Source organism: Marmota monax, unplaced genomic scaffold (genome assembly GCF_021218885.2).
Source record: "Marmota monax isolate L192 unplaced genomic scaffold, Marmota_monax_Labrador192_F-V1.1 WCK01_AAM20220418_F8-fsc00001, whole genome shotgun sequence".
Lineage (NCBI taxonomy): Eukaryota > Metazoa > Chordata > Mammalia > Rodentia > Sciuridae > Marmota > Marmota monax.
The window spans coordinates 26,161,707-26,178,647 of NW_026693777.1; the positions used below are offsets into that span (position 1 = coordinate 26,161,707).

A 16,941-nucleotide genomic window follows, 5' to 3' on the forward strand; every position below is an offset into this window, starting at 1 on the left:
TGTTAAAAACTCACTCTTTTGGTAATTAGTGATTGAGCACCTACTGTGTACCAACCACTAAGAATAGGGCTGTGAGTCAAGAGATGACAGTTCCTACCCTCATCATGCTAAGTCTTCTAATGGTTGTTCTCTGCTTTTTGTAAAAGTCTGGTTGTGTATTTTGTCTCAGTGTAAAAAATGAAAGTCAAAGACAAAGAGGTAGAAGTGAATGAAGGCAGTAGAAATAGGAAGGGGAAAAGTATTGGAAGAAAAAAAGTAATAATCCCTTGTAAAAAGCTGTCTCTGTACCAATTGAATACTTGGGCTTAATCAGCATTTATGGAGTTAATCTTTCACACAAAGTAGTGTGAAGGTTACACCAATGAATTCCCATCTTGGTTTTGGGGTAGAGGGATGATGGCTGTGTGTCAATGCTAACTAGATTAAAAGAGGTTTCCTATGATTTCTACCCAACTGGCACCCAAAGATGTTACCCACCTTATCCCTGCACTGGACATAGCTTTCAACACAGGAATCAGAGTAGTGGTGGTCTGGGGTTAGGACAGGCCTTCTCAGTCCCCTGTCCTAACACATTCTTCTTCCCTAAAGAAAACTGAAGAAAGAGCACAGAGAAGATCCACGTTTTGCTGTCATCTGGTTTGGACCAAATAACCGTCTGTACCATGCAGGACAGGAGAGTGATGAGGAGTGAATTTCAATTCAGTTCTTTTAAATTCTAAAGCCAATGGACCTTATTTACAGCAGCAAACAGTGATAAGACCTGTTTATTCATCAAAACCTACCACCTATAATAATTCTATTAGACTACACTTTTAAAATAGAGTTTGTTTTAGGTACTATCCTTAAAAAGCAACAAAATTTTTTTTCCATTAATAATTTTGTGAACGCATTCTCTCAATCAGAGCCCAGCAGGAAACAGCAGCCTCAAAAGGGTAATTAAGGAGAGTTTAATTTTAAAGTGTAGCAGTGTTTAGGAAAACTAACCAGAAATGACCCAATGCCTATGACCTATCAAGAATAGGAATCTCTACCCTCGCTAGAGATGGTAAGGGGACAAGAGGAAGGAGTGTGTATAGATCCCTGTTTGATAGAGGAGGGAGCATTGTGTAGGGGGGCCTCCTGTGATTTTTTTCCCACTGGTACCCAATGGTAATTCCTTCCCAGAGAAAGGAGGCAGACAGCACTGTGTGAGGGAGGGGAGAAATCCCAGGTAATAAATAGCTTCTTCATGTCCTCTCAACTATCACAGAAAATTGTTGCAGGCACCATATTCAAAAGGTCACTTACAACACTAAAAATGAAATGTTTCCATTGAAATTAATATGGTTATTTTTTTTCTCCACCAGGGCATATATTTAGAAACTACTAATTGATCTATATTTTCTTTCTGATACACAGTGAGGACAAATATAGCACCTCAGCACGTAACTCAGTGTCATAGAAGGACAAATTGTCCAATGAATATGATGCACCTAGACTGAGGTCACTATCAGATAGGTAGTATTATAATTTTTGTTTTATGTGGAATTCATCAAAATACTTAGAAATTCTGCTGTACTCATTCTGTTCAATAAATATGTTTAAAATGCTCTAAAATTACAAGAGAATTTACCACACTATAATCTCTCAGTAGCAGATCCTGTCTTACTTTTTGCTTGATAGAATATAACTTGTGTTTTTTTCTTTGCTTCCTGTAGTTAAAAAAGAACATCAAATGCTTGATACCACAAAATGCATTCCCAATAGAATAGATAGAGCTTTCTCCCCAGATTCTATTACATTCTGTTAGGTTATCTGCATGAATCCATCTGAGCTTTCCATTTATGGTTGAATCTTTAAACTCCATGGGTAAGAATGACACTATACTAGAGGAATTTTCTCCAGGCCTCTTAAAGCTTTTTGTGGATAAAATGTACCTACTTTCCCCCCATGTTTACAAAAAATTGTCTTGTTTTTAAATATTGTTCTTTAAATCCTAAATTAGGTGATATATGAGGTGCATCCAACCAATTGATTAATTCTTGATTCAGCGACTGGATTTATTAATCAATAAGGTTATTTTTAGGCTATTGAAATGAGAACTCTTAGGAATAATATAGCATCTTTGAGCCAGACAGAAAGTACTGTGTTCTTTTTATAAACATTATTTCTAATCAGAATTTCAAAATCCTACGGGATTAATACTTTTGTTGTCCACATGAAAAGTCTCAATCTCAACATGTTTACACAGCTAGTAAATGATAAAACAAGGACTTGGATCCCTGTTTGATTTCGAAGCCTGGGCTCTTTCCACTGAGCAACACTGCCTTTCCAGTGTTTCTTTGCCCCTCCGCTGTAGTCTCTCTAGCTCAAGAACAATGCTACCTCAACAAGACTATTTGATTACTGGTAATAGAAACTCACTAAAGCATATTAACTGCCAGTGAACATTTATTGAAAGAACACAAAGAAGTCCAAGGGCTTAACTACAGGGGATGAAGTATCTTTCTAAACACAATTTTGTTGCTTTGACCTTTGTGGTTAGAGGCAGAAGTGCTTAAATCCAGGCATTACATAACAATCCTGCTATGATAGAGGCATACAAGAAAATGCATAAATCTTAAAGAGCTTTATGTAATGGCTTACTTTTATGTAGACATTCCTCCTGACCCAGAACACATATCCACACTGCAACAGAAAAGAAACCCTAACAGTGAAGCCATGTGCCAGTTCATTCCTTTACTCCAGAAGTTCATTTACCAGCAGAGCTGAGGATCAGGAGCTCTCATGAACGGAAATCACAGTTAATCAAGAGTTACCCTTTTAAAAATAGTAATTAAACAATAATTCTGGTGTAATAAAATTCACACTTAAACCAAACATTATGTATAATTTAATCTGATGATTCAAAGTGTCCTTCAGGATTTTAAAAAATGGGGTGGATTGACTCTTGTCACACTAGCTTAGATATAAAAGTTGTGCAGCAGATCGTGAAGAAGGTAAATTTTTCCCTGGAATATGTGTGTGTGTGTATGTGTGTGTGTATGTGTGTGAGTGTGTTCCCCTAATAAAGCCTAAACTGCAGAAGACTTTTTAGAAAAAATTCTGAACACATGCATCTTTTCTGTTATCCTTTTCAACAATAACTTAAGCATCTATTACATGAAAATTGCCATGGTAGGTGCTGCAGGAGATTCCAAGAGGAGTGAAATGCTGTCTTCACTTTTAGGGGTTTCACAGTATAGAGATACCACCACATTTATGGAATTGGTTATTTTGTTCCAGACACTGTTTTAAACACTTTAAGTATATAAATTGATTTAATTCTCATGATCATCCTAAAATGAAGTTTCAATTTTACAGATGAGTAAGGCACAAAGGTTACAAAGTTATTAAGTAATAAGATTATGACACAAAACACTATGAGCCTCTCAGCCTATGGTAACTGCCATCCAATGAAAGTTTGAACAAAGCACTTTGGAGGCTCAGAGATTAGTGGGATAAAGAAAACAAATATTATGGATGAGTCAGTTTTTGAGATGGGCTGACAGTACCAGCCTGATTTTAATCTGACAGTACCAGCCTAATTTCAATCTGCCATGAAACCACCTGCAGTGTAGACTCTGGTTTTGAAAGAAGTTTGGTTGAAATTTGATGTGCATGGCCAAGTGTTTTGGTCAGCTTTTTCACTGCTGTGATCAAAAGACTTGACAAAAACAATTTTAGAAGAGGACAAGTTTATTTGAGGCTCACAGTTTCAGAGGTCTCAGTCCATAGTTGGCTGACTCCATTGCTCTGAGCCCATGTGAGGCAGAACATAAGGGCAGAATGATGTGGAGGAGGAAAGTGGCTCAGGACATGGCTGCCAGGAAGCAGAGAGAGACTAAGCTCAGCTCACCAGGGACAAAATATGTACCTAGAAGGCTCACCCCCCAGAGACCCACCTCCTTCAGCCACACCCTATCTGCCTACAGATATCACCCAGTCAATTCATTCAAGTGGATTAATTCACTGTGAGTTTAAGGCTGTCATAACCCAATCATTTCACCCCTAAACTTTCTTGAATTGTCTTTCACATGAGCTTTGGGGGATACCTCATATCTAAATAATAATACCAAGTGAGAATGTTGAGTTCGTCTGGTCTACAAGATTAGGGAAGTGGGAAGGAGAGATAACATGGGAGTTATCTGTGTAAGGGAAGAGTTTGGAGAACATAAAGAGCATGAGACCTAGGACGGATGCCCCCTTTTAGCAAACAGGAGGAAGAAGACAAGGGAACCCGTGATGGATGTAAAGAAGGAAGAACCAAAGAGAGAAAAATAGAATGATGTAAGTATCTTGGGAACCAATGAGGGCATTTCTAAAACAAGGTTTGGGGTTTCTGGGCAATGGTGCCAAATTCTTCAAGAAAGGGGATGGGGGAATGGGACTTGAAAAAAGGCCACTAGAAGATGAGGAAGAGGCAATTTAGTGTTCAGGGTAAAAGAATGTGTTATAGCCAAGGTGTAGATCATGCTTTTAAGAAGTGTACTGTATTAGGCCATTTTTCATTACTGTGATGAAATAACTGAGCCTGAACATTTATGATCAAAAGGGGATATAGCTCAGTTGGTAGAGTGCATGTCTTGCATGTACAAGGCCCTGGGTTCAATCCCCAGCATCCCTGCCCCGCCCCCCCCCCCCACACACACACATAAGGCCTATTTAGCCCACAGTCTTGGAGACTAAGAATACAAACAGCTAGTTCTTTGGAAGGTCCCCTTAGGTGCATCCATATGACAGAGGTAACCACAATGAAACTGGGAGAGATCATATCACCAGGAAGCCAGAGATAGGGGAGGGACCGGTCTTGCAACCTTCACAGAGGCCCTTGTTCTTGAAGACCCACCACCTCTACACCACCACACAAAGGACCGAGTCTGACATATGAACCCCTGGAGGAAAAAAAACATATTCAAACCATAGCATTTGGTAACAAGAGGAAACAGAGGTACCGTGGCAGAAGGGTTTAGGCAAGACATAGATTTAGTAAGAGAAAATGGGAGATAAAGTCCAAGGGATACATGGAAGACACAGGGAGCAGGGAGCTGATTGAGAGAGGTCCCTGAGGAGTGGGAAGGAATAGAGGAGCCAGTGCTGCAATAATTTGTGTTTTTACTTTCCCTAAGAGCTTCAGATATGTTCAGCTACACCTCTATTTGGACATTATCTGGTGTTTTCTGACATTCTGTAAATTAAAAGAAGACAAAGAAAGGGAAGATTTTTTAAAATCAAGTGGGAAGTTTACCTACTCCAGAAATCTTTACTGAGTTATCTTCAGATGAATCATATAATCTAATATACTTTGTACAAATAAGAATTAAAGTAAGAAAAAAAAAATAAGGTGATTTAAAAATATTGCTACTTAAGGATCAGGAGTATTGGAAATGTCTATTAAGATGCTAAGTGAGCATTTAAAACATCATCATTGCTACCTATCTAAATGAGGATGCTACCTGGAACACGAGTGATTTAAAATAATTATAATCAAATGAAAAGAGAGATTTTTGCTAACTATGGCATTGGTTATTTCTGGCCCAGTTTAGTTTCTGATTGCTGTGCAAATGCTCATTTAAAACCATCATAATGCCTGTAATTGATCTTCCATCCTACCATAAAATGTTAGCTCAGTCAGAAGTAAACAGCTGACAGCAGGAAGCAGGTTGATCTGCTCTCTATTAACCTTCTCACTGCCCCATTGCCTGCAACACAAATCCAGATCCTTGGTTTGGAATTCAAGGTCCTTGACAATGAAGTGATGACCCAGAATTCTGCCTGAGTTCCAGCTTTACCTCTCTGCACCTCCCGCTCATTGGCCACACCCCACTAGCTCTGCTGACACCCTGCTGGAGTTTCCCCAGGTCACCCAGCCAACTTCCTGCTCTGCTTGCTCCACAAAAGGCAGAGTAGGCTGTGCCCCAGAAGTTCTAGAGTGTCACTCTCCAACTCTGAGGCCAAAGGTTAACCAAAGGCCATTGAATCTTTCATTTTGGAATGATTTTCTGAAAAATAAGATAATAATATTAATCACCTCAAAAAGTTGTGATGATGTCTTGGAGGCATGTACAGTGGTTAGGGTACCATGCCCCTCACAGGGAAGTACACCTGGCTGTAAGCTGTGTTTCAAAACTCTCCTTTCTTTCCCCACCTTTAAGGCCTGTTCTTGAGAACACGGAACAAATCTCATCCATGTGTTTAGGAGAAGGGCTGATTAGAGTATTTGGTATATAATAAAGCCAAACACATGTTGACTGAATTAGAAAAAGTGACATTTTAGGGAAAAATCAAACTGCCAGAGCCCTTAGTCCCTGGAATGGGGGGAAGGGGAGACAGTCCTCTGTGAATGGAGGATCCCACAGGTGGCTTCTACTTTCTTTTTTTGCCTTGCCTCTCTCTTACTCTTTTTTTTTTTTCTCTAAGAGTACAACAGAAGTGTCCTAGCTCCTCAACACTCTGCTCTCTTCCTAGGAGAGCTATTTCCTTGTAACACCTATAAGTCATTTGTATTAGCACAATGCCCAGCACCTAGTAGGCACACAACAAATACTTGAGCCAGGGAGTCTGGTGCCCATTCATGTGACTGTGACTTTCTCTGGTGTCCTGGGAGCTTTCTTTCCTTCTGTGCTTTGGAACCTTCCTTAACATTCACTGTCATCTATAGGAATGGCATGAAAATAAAACCCATTCCCCATGCTGGGATGGCAACTATTGATTTCACTACAGGAATTTTCACTAAGGGTTAATGACAGAGAAGTTTAGGAAAGCTAAGGATGGCAGAAAGGACAGTAGCATTTGTCTTAGAGGAAATGCTAATTTATTCTAATTTTCCATGAGTGGAAGGAAAAGATCATATGTATTTGGCACGTGCTCTAGGGTAAGCACTTCTTCATCCTGCTTAGTCTTTATCCCAGAATGTAAAATCCCACCACATAGATGAAGAATGAGGACTAAGAGGTTAACTACCAAAGACAGGCTAAAACCACCTGCAATTGATGGAACACTTTTTTATTCCAAATCTGTTTAGCCCCAAGAAATGTCTGATGATGAATAAAATAGGTTGTCAAGAGAGAAAGTTGAAAGGAGGCCTCTTAATTGGATGCAGTACAAACACTGACATGCTCTGCCCTTCCTCAGAGATGTTTTGCTTTCCTTGTTTGGTGTTAACTCCATCAGGGGCACTAACTCATCTGTTTGCTCCCCTCACAATCTGGCACTACCTACAGGACATGATCTTCCTGCCAGTTTACCACAAATAACCTTGTGCTAGAGTCACTGTAGTGGAGAACTATAATTTAACCACAAAACAGGTACTTTAGATGTTGTTCGAAGCCCAACTAGTGAAGGATCTTTAATGTGTGGACAGTCAAGCCAACTTGAAGGCTTTAACTGAGGAGATCCTCCTAGTAAGCAATAAGAAAGGACCAAGAGACCCTTTCTACTCCATGCTAGAAGCTTCACTGATTCCTTCACGGTCCCTAGGAAAGACCTGCAAAGCCTGCTGGTTTGGGGCTGATATTGAGGTTGAAAAGGATTAGTCTATGGAAAGTACATATGGCTGGCATTCTGTGGGAAATCCTCCAACTCTTGTCTCCTACCAACCCCACAGCAAAGCTAGAATCCAGACACTCAAATATCCTGACCTCCCTTTCTGGTCAGCTTTGTGATCACACTCTGGCTATTGAGACAGAAAGGAAACATATGGGACTTTGGGCAGATTTCCTTCTCCATAAAAAGAGAAGAGGGGCTTCCGTGTGTGACTCCTTTCCACTTTCCCTGTTTCATTGTAACAGCAGGATGTCTGGGGCTGCAGTAGCCACCAGTCACCATGAAGCAATAGGCCTAAGGATGATACAAGGACATGCTAAAGACAGTAGAGCAGAAAGATAAAAGATCCTATTGGTTAAACACTGATGGGGAGGCAGGGCCATGTGACAGACACATAGGACTGGAGTGAAAAGGACAGAGACTTAGTTTTCTAGCATTCCTACTTCCAGAAGGATTTCAATCCTAATACTAAACCAGCATGGATACTGATAGCACAAAGCACTAAAAAACATACATCCATTTTCTACACGTGAGATGTCCAACATGTCCAACAAGAACAGAACACTGGTCTAACCCATGGTCTGCAAACACATCCAAAAAGTTTAGTTTTTCCCTAGACTGGGACACTGACTCTCCTTCCTCCCTAGAGGTACTAGATTTATGCAAAGAAGCACCTGTAAGATCAAGGGCATCATCAGATTCCTTGTAGACCTCACATGCATTACAAACATGCCTGAATGCTTGGGCACCCACATTCCTGAGCCAGTTAGGGGTCCAACTCCAGGAAGCAGCTGGGTACTCCTCCTGGCTCTGTCAGCAGCAAGGATCCAACAGAAACAAATTTGCTTGTGATCACTAAAAATAAACATCAGCAGGAGTTGGGGAATTCTAATATGTCATCCTGGCTTCCTAGCAAATGTTTGCCTTGAAAGCTTGATTGGCAGAGGACTATGTCTGTCTGTGTTAACAAAGTAAACAGATACACAAGAGGAAAGGAAATGGCTTTGAGCCCAATACCATCATCTCTAGGTATGGAAGAATCAGAGGGCTTTTTTTTTTTTTAATGTTCAACCATTTTAGATTTGTGTATCTTCTTTGTTTACTTTCCTGATTCTACTTTTTTTTTTACAAATATAAAGGAAAACATGGTTATGAATAAACATTCAAATACAGAAATATTATAAAGTTCACATTGCCTGTTCTACTGGTTTCTCATGGCTGCTATGACAAATTGCCACCAATTGGTGGCCTAAAACAACACAAATTTATCATGTTACTGTTGTGGAGCAGGAAGTCTGAAATGGGACTCATGGGGCTAAAGTCAGAATGTTGTCAGCTGTGTCCCCCTGGAGGGCCTACGGGAGAATCTGTCTCCTTGGCATTGTCCGGGTTCCCAGAGCCCACTGCATTCCTTGGTTTGTCATATTTTTCCTCCATCTTCAAACACAGCAGGGTCCACTTCAAATAGCTCTATGACTGGGACACTGACCCTCCTTCCTCCCCAATTCACTTCTAAGGACTGCTGAGGTTAGATGAGGTCCACGTAGGTAACCTAGCCTATTTCCCCATCTCAGAGTCCTCCACAGATAATAACTGTAGTGCCATCTGTAACCTTATTTTCCTACTTTACACATAATTTTCACTAACCAGGAAAAACTGCACTTAACATTTTAGTAAACAATTCTTCCCAGGCCATTCTCTCTCTCTCTCTCTCTCTCTCTCTCTCTCTCTCTCTCTCTCTCTCTCTGTGTGTGTGTGTGTGTGTGTGTGTGTTGTGTTTTTAAAGAGAGGAATATATATATATATATATATATATATATATATATATATATATATATATGCACACTCATATATGTATTTTAAAGATTGACTATTACACTGTTCTCTTGTTACTTATTTTTCCTATTTCATATGTATTTGCATACATGTGGATTTTTTATGCTTTTATTCAATTGTGGTATTATTCATTTGTTTAATGTTCTTTTAATTTGAGGTTTGAGACTTATTTTCATTCAACAAACATTTACTTCATGGTTATAGAAAGAACCTCTTTGGGTCCAATTACTTTCTAAATTGTCCAGAAGCACCAATTTATTACATTCCACAAAATCCAATATATAAAGACCACTCAGGTCAGTGTTAGCATCTTTTCTTTGATGAAGACTGAAGTTGAAAATGAATTAAAAGTGGGTTCTTATGAGAACAAAGCAATTTTCTCTTTATTTTACAACTTCAGAAGCATCAGGAGGTCCTCTGCCCTGTCCACAACTTATGGCATGAAGCTTGACAGCTTCTTGGAAACCATAAGTCTTGCTCACTGAATTATGAGTTTAGGAGCGGCTAGATTCTGAGGTGGTTGGATCTGAAATGTCCCTTATTTTCAAAGTTTGATTCCCAGCCCATAGCACTACTGAGATAGGGTGGGATCTTTCTGATGTGAGACCTAGTGGCAGGAAATTAATCACTGGTACCGTGCCTTTGAAGGGGATACTGTGACCCTGCCTTCCCTCTCTCTGCTTCATAGCTGCCACGAGGTGAGCAGTTTCACTCCATAGCCAGCTTGATGCGTGATTGTCTGTCTCTCCACAGGCCCTCCAAAAGTAGTCAACTGACCATGTTTTGAAACCGTGAGCCAAAATAAATCTTTCCTCTTTCTAAGTTGATTATCTTGGGTATTTTATTACAACTATGCAAAGCTGACTAACACATGAGAATTTGGAAGAATTTTCATAAGGTTGTGCTGAGAAGGGCCCTTATAAGTGAACAATAACGTGCATTTTTTTTTCTTTTTTAGAATTTCTTTGAGGAATAATTGAAACACATACAATAAATTGGACATGATAAGTTCTGATTTGGTGAGGTCTGACATATATAAATACCAATAAAGTGATCATTAAAATGAAACTAATGAATATATTCTTACACAAGGTGTCTCTGTGTGTGTATGTACCTGTAAAGTCTACCCATTATTTTTAAGTTACCAGGTTATTACTTTACCATTGAATTAGAGATTTTGTACACCCCATGTGTTGGGCATAGCATTAAGATCTCAAGTAATTTAACCTTTACAAAAATTCTATGAAGGAAGAGCTACTATTACCAACTGTACTCTTTCAGAACTGGGTAAGAACAAAACTAGAGGAGAGGCGGTCTCAAGAGACCCTCCACGGGTAAGTGGCGGACCTCATTTAAATCCACCAGGATCCATGCTCCAAACTACATGGTGGCTTGCCTTCTAAGTTGTTCCACAGCATGGATGTCCCATAGGTCACTAGTAAAAGTGTCTTACTATGGAGTCATCCTTCCAGTTTCATTTAACTCTTAATTCTTGGCGATAAATTTGGAGAACCCGGGAGGTACCCAGCCCACAGGCGGGCCACGAGGGGGCGCTCAGGGATCTCAGCGTCCTCGTTGCCCTGGCAACCACCGTCCTCAGGCCTACGCGGCTCTGAGCAAAAGTGGTAAAATGGACCTGAGCTCTTGGATGTCAGAGCTGGGTTCCGGCAGCCAGAAGGTGAAGAAGGTCGCCGTCTCCACAGGCCCCTCCCTGGAGTTATGCACCTTCCCCTCTACCCTGGGCTCCTCGGTCGCGACTGCTGCGCTAGAGCAACTCTTTGTTGTGGGTGAGAGGTCCCCGGGTGACTGGAGCGAAGTCCCCTCGGGAATGGCGCGTAGGTGGCAGGGATGATCCCTGGCCAGGGCCGAGCATCCCAGACCAATGCAGAGGTTTCTTCCTCTCCTTGAAGGCTTGGGGGAGAGGCGGTGAGGAACTTCTATGCTCTGATGCAGACAGGGTGACTTTGACCTAGCTCATTTTAGTGGCTGGGGAAAAATCCTGACTCCCATGACCTGAGTATCCATCTGCTTTTAGATTATGCCTTACTTCAACTGTCTCTTCCTGCTTTTCTTTTGCAAGTTAACCTCCTTTCACATTTTGCTATGGCAAACGGGAGAGTTTAATAGTCAAGAGGGAAAGGAAGTGTTTTAAAGAAGCACCTGTTGTGTTGGGCAAGGAAAATTAGATTAAAAATGTTTTGGAGATTCAGACCAAAAAGGACCTTAGCCAGGTTAACAGGCTTCTCCAGCTAGAAAATTGAACTTGTTTGTCCAAGAAGAGGCATTTCTTTTTCAGTGTGAAAACCATTAAGCCAAACAACAAAGCATCTCATTGGTGCACCATAATCATTTTATTGTTTCAAAATTATCATTGATTTCTGTTAAAATGTTACTGTTAGTTTAAAGTAATTTTCTTTTTTCTTCTTCGAGGATCTAGTTTAACAATTTTTATCAAATAGGCTTGGGCAAGTATTATCATGAGGAATGTTAATACTAATGAGACTTAAATTATTCCTATGTATTCAAGGTCATGGTCAATGACTTTGAGCTTAGACCTCAATTTTTTTATGTGCTTTGGTTTTGATATTCACATGTTCATTCAACTCTACGACAAATAATTTTTCTGCTAGTATCTGGACCCTCAGAAAACTTTTCATAAGGAAAAACTTCCTGGGGCCTTCTTGTTCTGAGTGTGTTATAACACAGATGATGCCCCCATTTCCAAGGAGAAGCAAGCTTGTGCTCATTCACTCCATAAAACAAACAAAAGAAAGGAGACAAGTAATGTCTGTGCTTCTTTCACACACTTGCGTGCAAATTCACTCGCAGGTTTTCAGTTGGCTTGAGAACTTAGTTCAGAGAGTCCATGTTCCCTGAAACTGAGGACATTCCTATTCACTTTTCTGAAAGATAGGAATCTGGGCCCTGGAGTCACACTGCTTGGGTTTGAACCCACACTACCATGATCAGGTCTGTGATTTTGCACATGTAATATGACCTCAACAGCTTCCTCTCTTCTCTCTTCTCTTCCTTTGATGTTTCTTTTCCTTCCTTCTTCCCATTCAGTATCTACCTTGTTTTTACTCTTTGCTAACATTTCAGAAAGCCCCTCTTCTCAGGGGCTTTCTATTTACAAAGTATGAGGGAAAAGGAGATATTAGTAAATATATCAAAGAATAAAAAGGAATAGAAATGTCTATTTCATACCTACTGGTTTTACAAATAAAATCTCATTCCATTCCTCAAATTTTGGCAGAGAAGCAAAAATGATATAATTTTTTTTTGGTTTTTGTTGTTTGTTTTTTGGTACTGGAGATTTAACCCAAGGGTACTCTACTAAGCTACACCCCCAACCCTTTTCATTTTGTGACAGTGTCTCATTAAGTTCTCGAGGCTGGCCTCGAATTCATGATCTTCCTGCCTCAGTCTCCTGAGTCCTTGGGATTACAGGTGTGTGCTACCACACCTGGCCACCATAGTGGGTTTTGAAACAGTTGATTAAATTTCTGTTTCTGGCAATATATTCTTTTAATTTTAGTATATATTTATATGTAGGAAACCATTCTTATTCAAACCTATGTTGTAGACATGTTAGCTTTATCCCATTTATATCCTATAAATGTGTATTGCTTTTTTGTCCTATTCTATTCAGACACCTTCTTTCTACCATTAAGATTTGCAAATATGGATCATTAGGAGGAGTCTGTCCTCAAGGTGCACAAAATATATACCTAAATTAGAATAGTATTGTAACAGGAAACAAAAGGTACAAGAGAAAATCATATAAAGTACAATAGAAATTCAGAAATAGAGGTAACATCCAGAGTTTGAATCAAATCATAAAGATTTAAGTAAGATTATAGCAGATTTCAGTATGTAATTAAGAAATCTTAATTTTCTTATCTTTTTTTTTCCAGGAAAATCTCTGCAAAGTGACTATTTTAAATGCAATGAAGAAGCTAGGATCTTTCTTAAGGACATTGCTATAGCTGTTAAAAAATTGGTATTGTATTATCTATGAAAGCTATTTTTTTCAATCATCCACTTAGTTATTCATCAAACTTTAATTTAGTACTAACTCTGTTTCAAGGTACTTAAATAGGTGAATAGGAAAAATATTTACCTTGAGTTAAAAATATATGTTTTTTTAAAATTTCAATTTGCTAAGCATTCACACCAGTATTGATTGCTGCCTGCTTTATTTGTGCAAAGAGCTGAATTATGGGGGCTTTTCTAGGGCTGTTCATGGTATTGTATCAGGAAAAGCAAATGAGGTGACAACAGAGATCAGCTAATGGGTGTGCCACCCTGACAAATACTTGGGATACCAGATGTAAGCACTACTTAAAACCAGCCAACCAACAAGCAAATACCAAACAACAAAGAGTCTCTGGGAAAATCCTATGCATGGTGTCAATTAACTTAGTTTTCTATAATGCAATTATTTTCAAAGTTGGCAAAACATTGATATCTACCCCACTGAAGTAAACTGTGCTATTAGTGAAAACAAAAATGGAAACTCTTTTAATTATACTCACCTGGCCAGTATCAAAGATATGTTTTTATGATTTCCTTCGGTGGTTTCACTGACATGTGTCTGTCATCTCTGGATGATTTTTAGGATGCTTTCTTGGTGGGGTCAAAATGATGCAATCTCTCCATTTAAAACTATTGGATAAGAATCTACTATATATCATGCATCTAAAAATGTAGAAAATGGGGTTGAGTCCACAGACTGCTGATAAAAATTTCATTATATTTTATATAATTATATGTTTATACATAATAATGTTTACATGCTACATAGTCATACTTTATAGTCCTACTCAATGAAAAGATCCATGCAGACACTTGAAGTTCATGTGTGTTTGCTACACTAGGGGCCTACTGGAACATTTTCTCCTGCTTGCTTTTTTAGTTACGTTTTTCTCCAGTATCTGGTATGTATTTATTTAATATCAGAGCCATGAAATCTCTTAAGTAACAGAGTAAATTCCTCCACTTTTAAAAGTAATAATACTCACTATTATAATAGTAATACATGTATACTCTGGAAATTTTAGGGAAAAAAATAGAAAATTAAAAGAAGAAAGTAAAAATCACCATGATCCACTACCCTAGAATAATTAGGGTAGGAATAAGGAATATCCTTTCAACCTTGACTCTTACTTTTGTACAGAAAAGTGATCTTGCTATATATACAATTATGTAATCTGTTTTTTTAATTTGTAAAATATGACAATTTCTCAGATCATTCTAATAGCTATAGCTATTATGACCATTTATTTAAAAAGTGATTTATCTATTTTTTTACTAACTGAATTTTTAATGGTTTATACTTTTTTGAAGTAGTCCCACCTTAAACCAACCAATCAACCAACCTCGCTTGGTTATTTGTTTGGATTTAGAGATATGAATCAGAGAACCATTATTCTCTTTATCCCTAAACATATTTTTGTAGGCGATTTTCGTTTTTTTAGTAAGTAGCTTTCTTTCTCAATATTATCCTCCTTGTTGGACTCTTTCCTTTCTGAATGGTTGAAACTGCACACAAGAAACAGATACACAAAGAGGATAGATTTCTAAGTAGAAGAAAATCAGCAGAAACTAAAGGATAAATTAGCAATGATATCTTAAAAACCGATTATAAAATATGTTCTTGTAGCACTTTCTATTCCAAATAAAAATAATGTCAGAAGATGTTTAATGAAAGTTAAATATTGGCCCCAGAAAACATTTGTAGAACATCATTCAGGAGACTAGTTTATTATTTTGGTATCTGACTTTTTAAAAAATATAATTTAAATTTTCAGGAAGAAATGAGAAAGTCCACAATTGACCTTCTGGAAATAGAAACCATGGAACTCAGCAGACTCTACTTCCTGCTGGAGATGCTGCCTGAAAACATGATCACGGAGCTCGAAGGTGCTTTTGAGGTTATCTGCTGTAGAGATGTAGAGTGTAAGAAAACAGAACCAAGTACTTTAAAAAGGATGAGTCTGATAGCTGTTGCTTGTATAAATACAGCTAGAAATATTACCTGACAGGAATACAGTGCAATCCATAACCATTTTCCATTACATTTTAAGCAGAAATAATGAAACTTTAATTTCCATAATTTCATTTCTAAATAGACTAAACATAAATGAATTAGTTCATTCTGATTTACTATTTATCCAATTAAATGAAGCAGCTTGACTGGCCTAAACCACCATTCCAACTGATTTTGGCAACTCTAGGTATGTCACCTTCATGGTATCATATTTCATACAGCAGAATGTTCTTCAAGGTTCACTCACATTGTAGCACACATCAGAATTTCCTTCTTTTGTAAGGCTAAATAATGCTCCATTGTATGGATTCACCACAACTTCGTTTATCCATTCATCATCTGATGGACACTTTCATTGCTTCTATTTTTTTGGCCGTTGTGAATAATGCTGTTACGAACATGGGTATACAAATATCTATTTGGGACCCTGCTTTCAAGTCTTTGGGTTTACATGCAGAAATTGAATTGCTGAATCGTATGGTAATTCTATATCTAACTTTGTGAAGATCCATCCGTGTTTTCCACATGGCTGCACAATTTTACATGACCCCCAGCAATGTATGGGGCTTCCAGTTTCTCCACATTCTTGCCTACACTTGTCATTTTCTGGGTGGTTTTTGTGTCTTAATGATAGCCATCCCCTTGAGGATACATTAGTATCCCATTGTGGTTTTGATTTTCCTTTCCCCAATTGCATTAGTCAGCTTTTTTGTCACTCTGATTAAAAAAAAAAAAAAAAAAAAAAAAAAACCTACAAGAACAACTTAGAGAAAGAAAGAAAAAGTTTATTTTAGCTCATGGTTTAAGAGGTTCAGTTCACATCTAGCTGACTCCATTGCTCTGGGCCCAAGGTGAGACAGAACATCATGGTGGAAGATTGTGGTGGAGAAAAGCAGTTCAGAACACGACAATCAGAAAGGAGAGAGAAAAATGGGGGGAGTTGGTGCCAGAGAAAAAATACGTGATGCCCCCAGTGACCTACTTCCTCTAGTTACAGCCTACCTACCTATAGTTACCATTCAGTTAATCCATTCAGTGGGTTAGTCCACTGGTTAGGTTATAGTCTCAGAATAGGATCATGAAACCAATGAATATCCTTGCATTGTCTCAGATGTGAGCTTTTAGGGGACACCTTATATTCAAAGCATAACATAATGATTAGTGGTGTTGAACATTTTTTCATATGCGAATTGGCTATTGGTGTATCTCTTTTGGAGAAATGTCTATCCATGTTTGTGGTTGTCATTGAATTCTTTATGTATTCTGGATATTAGACACATGATTTGCAAACTTTTTGTCCCATTTCATGGATTGCATTTTTACTCTTTTGATAGTGACTTTTTTTTTTTTTTGGTACCAGGATTAAACTCAGGAGCATTTGGCCACTAAACCAAATTCCCAGCCCTATTTTGTATTTCATTTAGAGACAGGGTCTCACTGAATTGCTTAGCACCTTGCTTTTGCTGAGGCTGTCATTGAACTTGCGATCT

General features: G+C 38.6%; 1 protein-coding gene across 3 annotated transcripts in view; it reads left to right on the forward strand.

Annotated features, from left to right (window-relative positions):
• Nucleotides 1-11,005: 11,005 nt before the first annotated feature.
• Ccdc175 (coiled-coil domain containing 175) overlaps nucleotides 11,006-16,941 on the forward strand; it is a 66,491-nt gene continuing 60,555 nt past the window's right edge. For all 3 annotated transcript variants that reach the window (XM_046461094.2, XM_058584618.1, XM_058584619.1), the window contains exons 1-3: nucleotides 11,006-11,186; nucleotides 13,317-13,402; nucleotides 15,213-15,324. In XM_046461094.2, coding sequence (XP_046317050.1) covers nucleotides 11,030-11,186; nucleotides 13,317-13,402; nucleotides 15,213-15,324 — 355 coding nt within the window. In that variant the 5' untranslated portion in view covers nucleotides 11,006-11,029. The remainder of the gene's footprint in view (nucleotides 11,187-13,316; nucleotides 13,403-15,212; nucleotides 15,325-16,941) is intronic.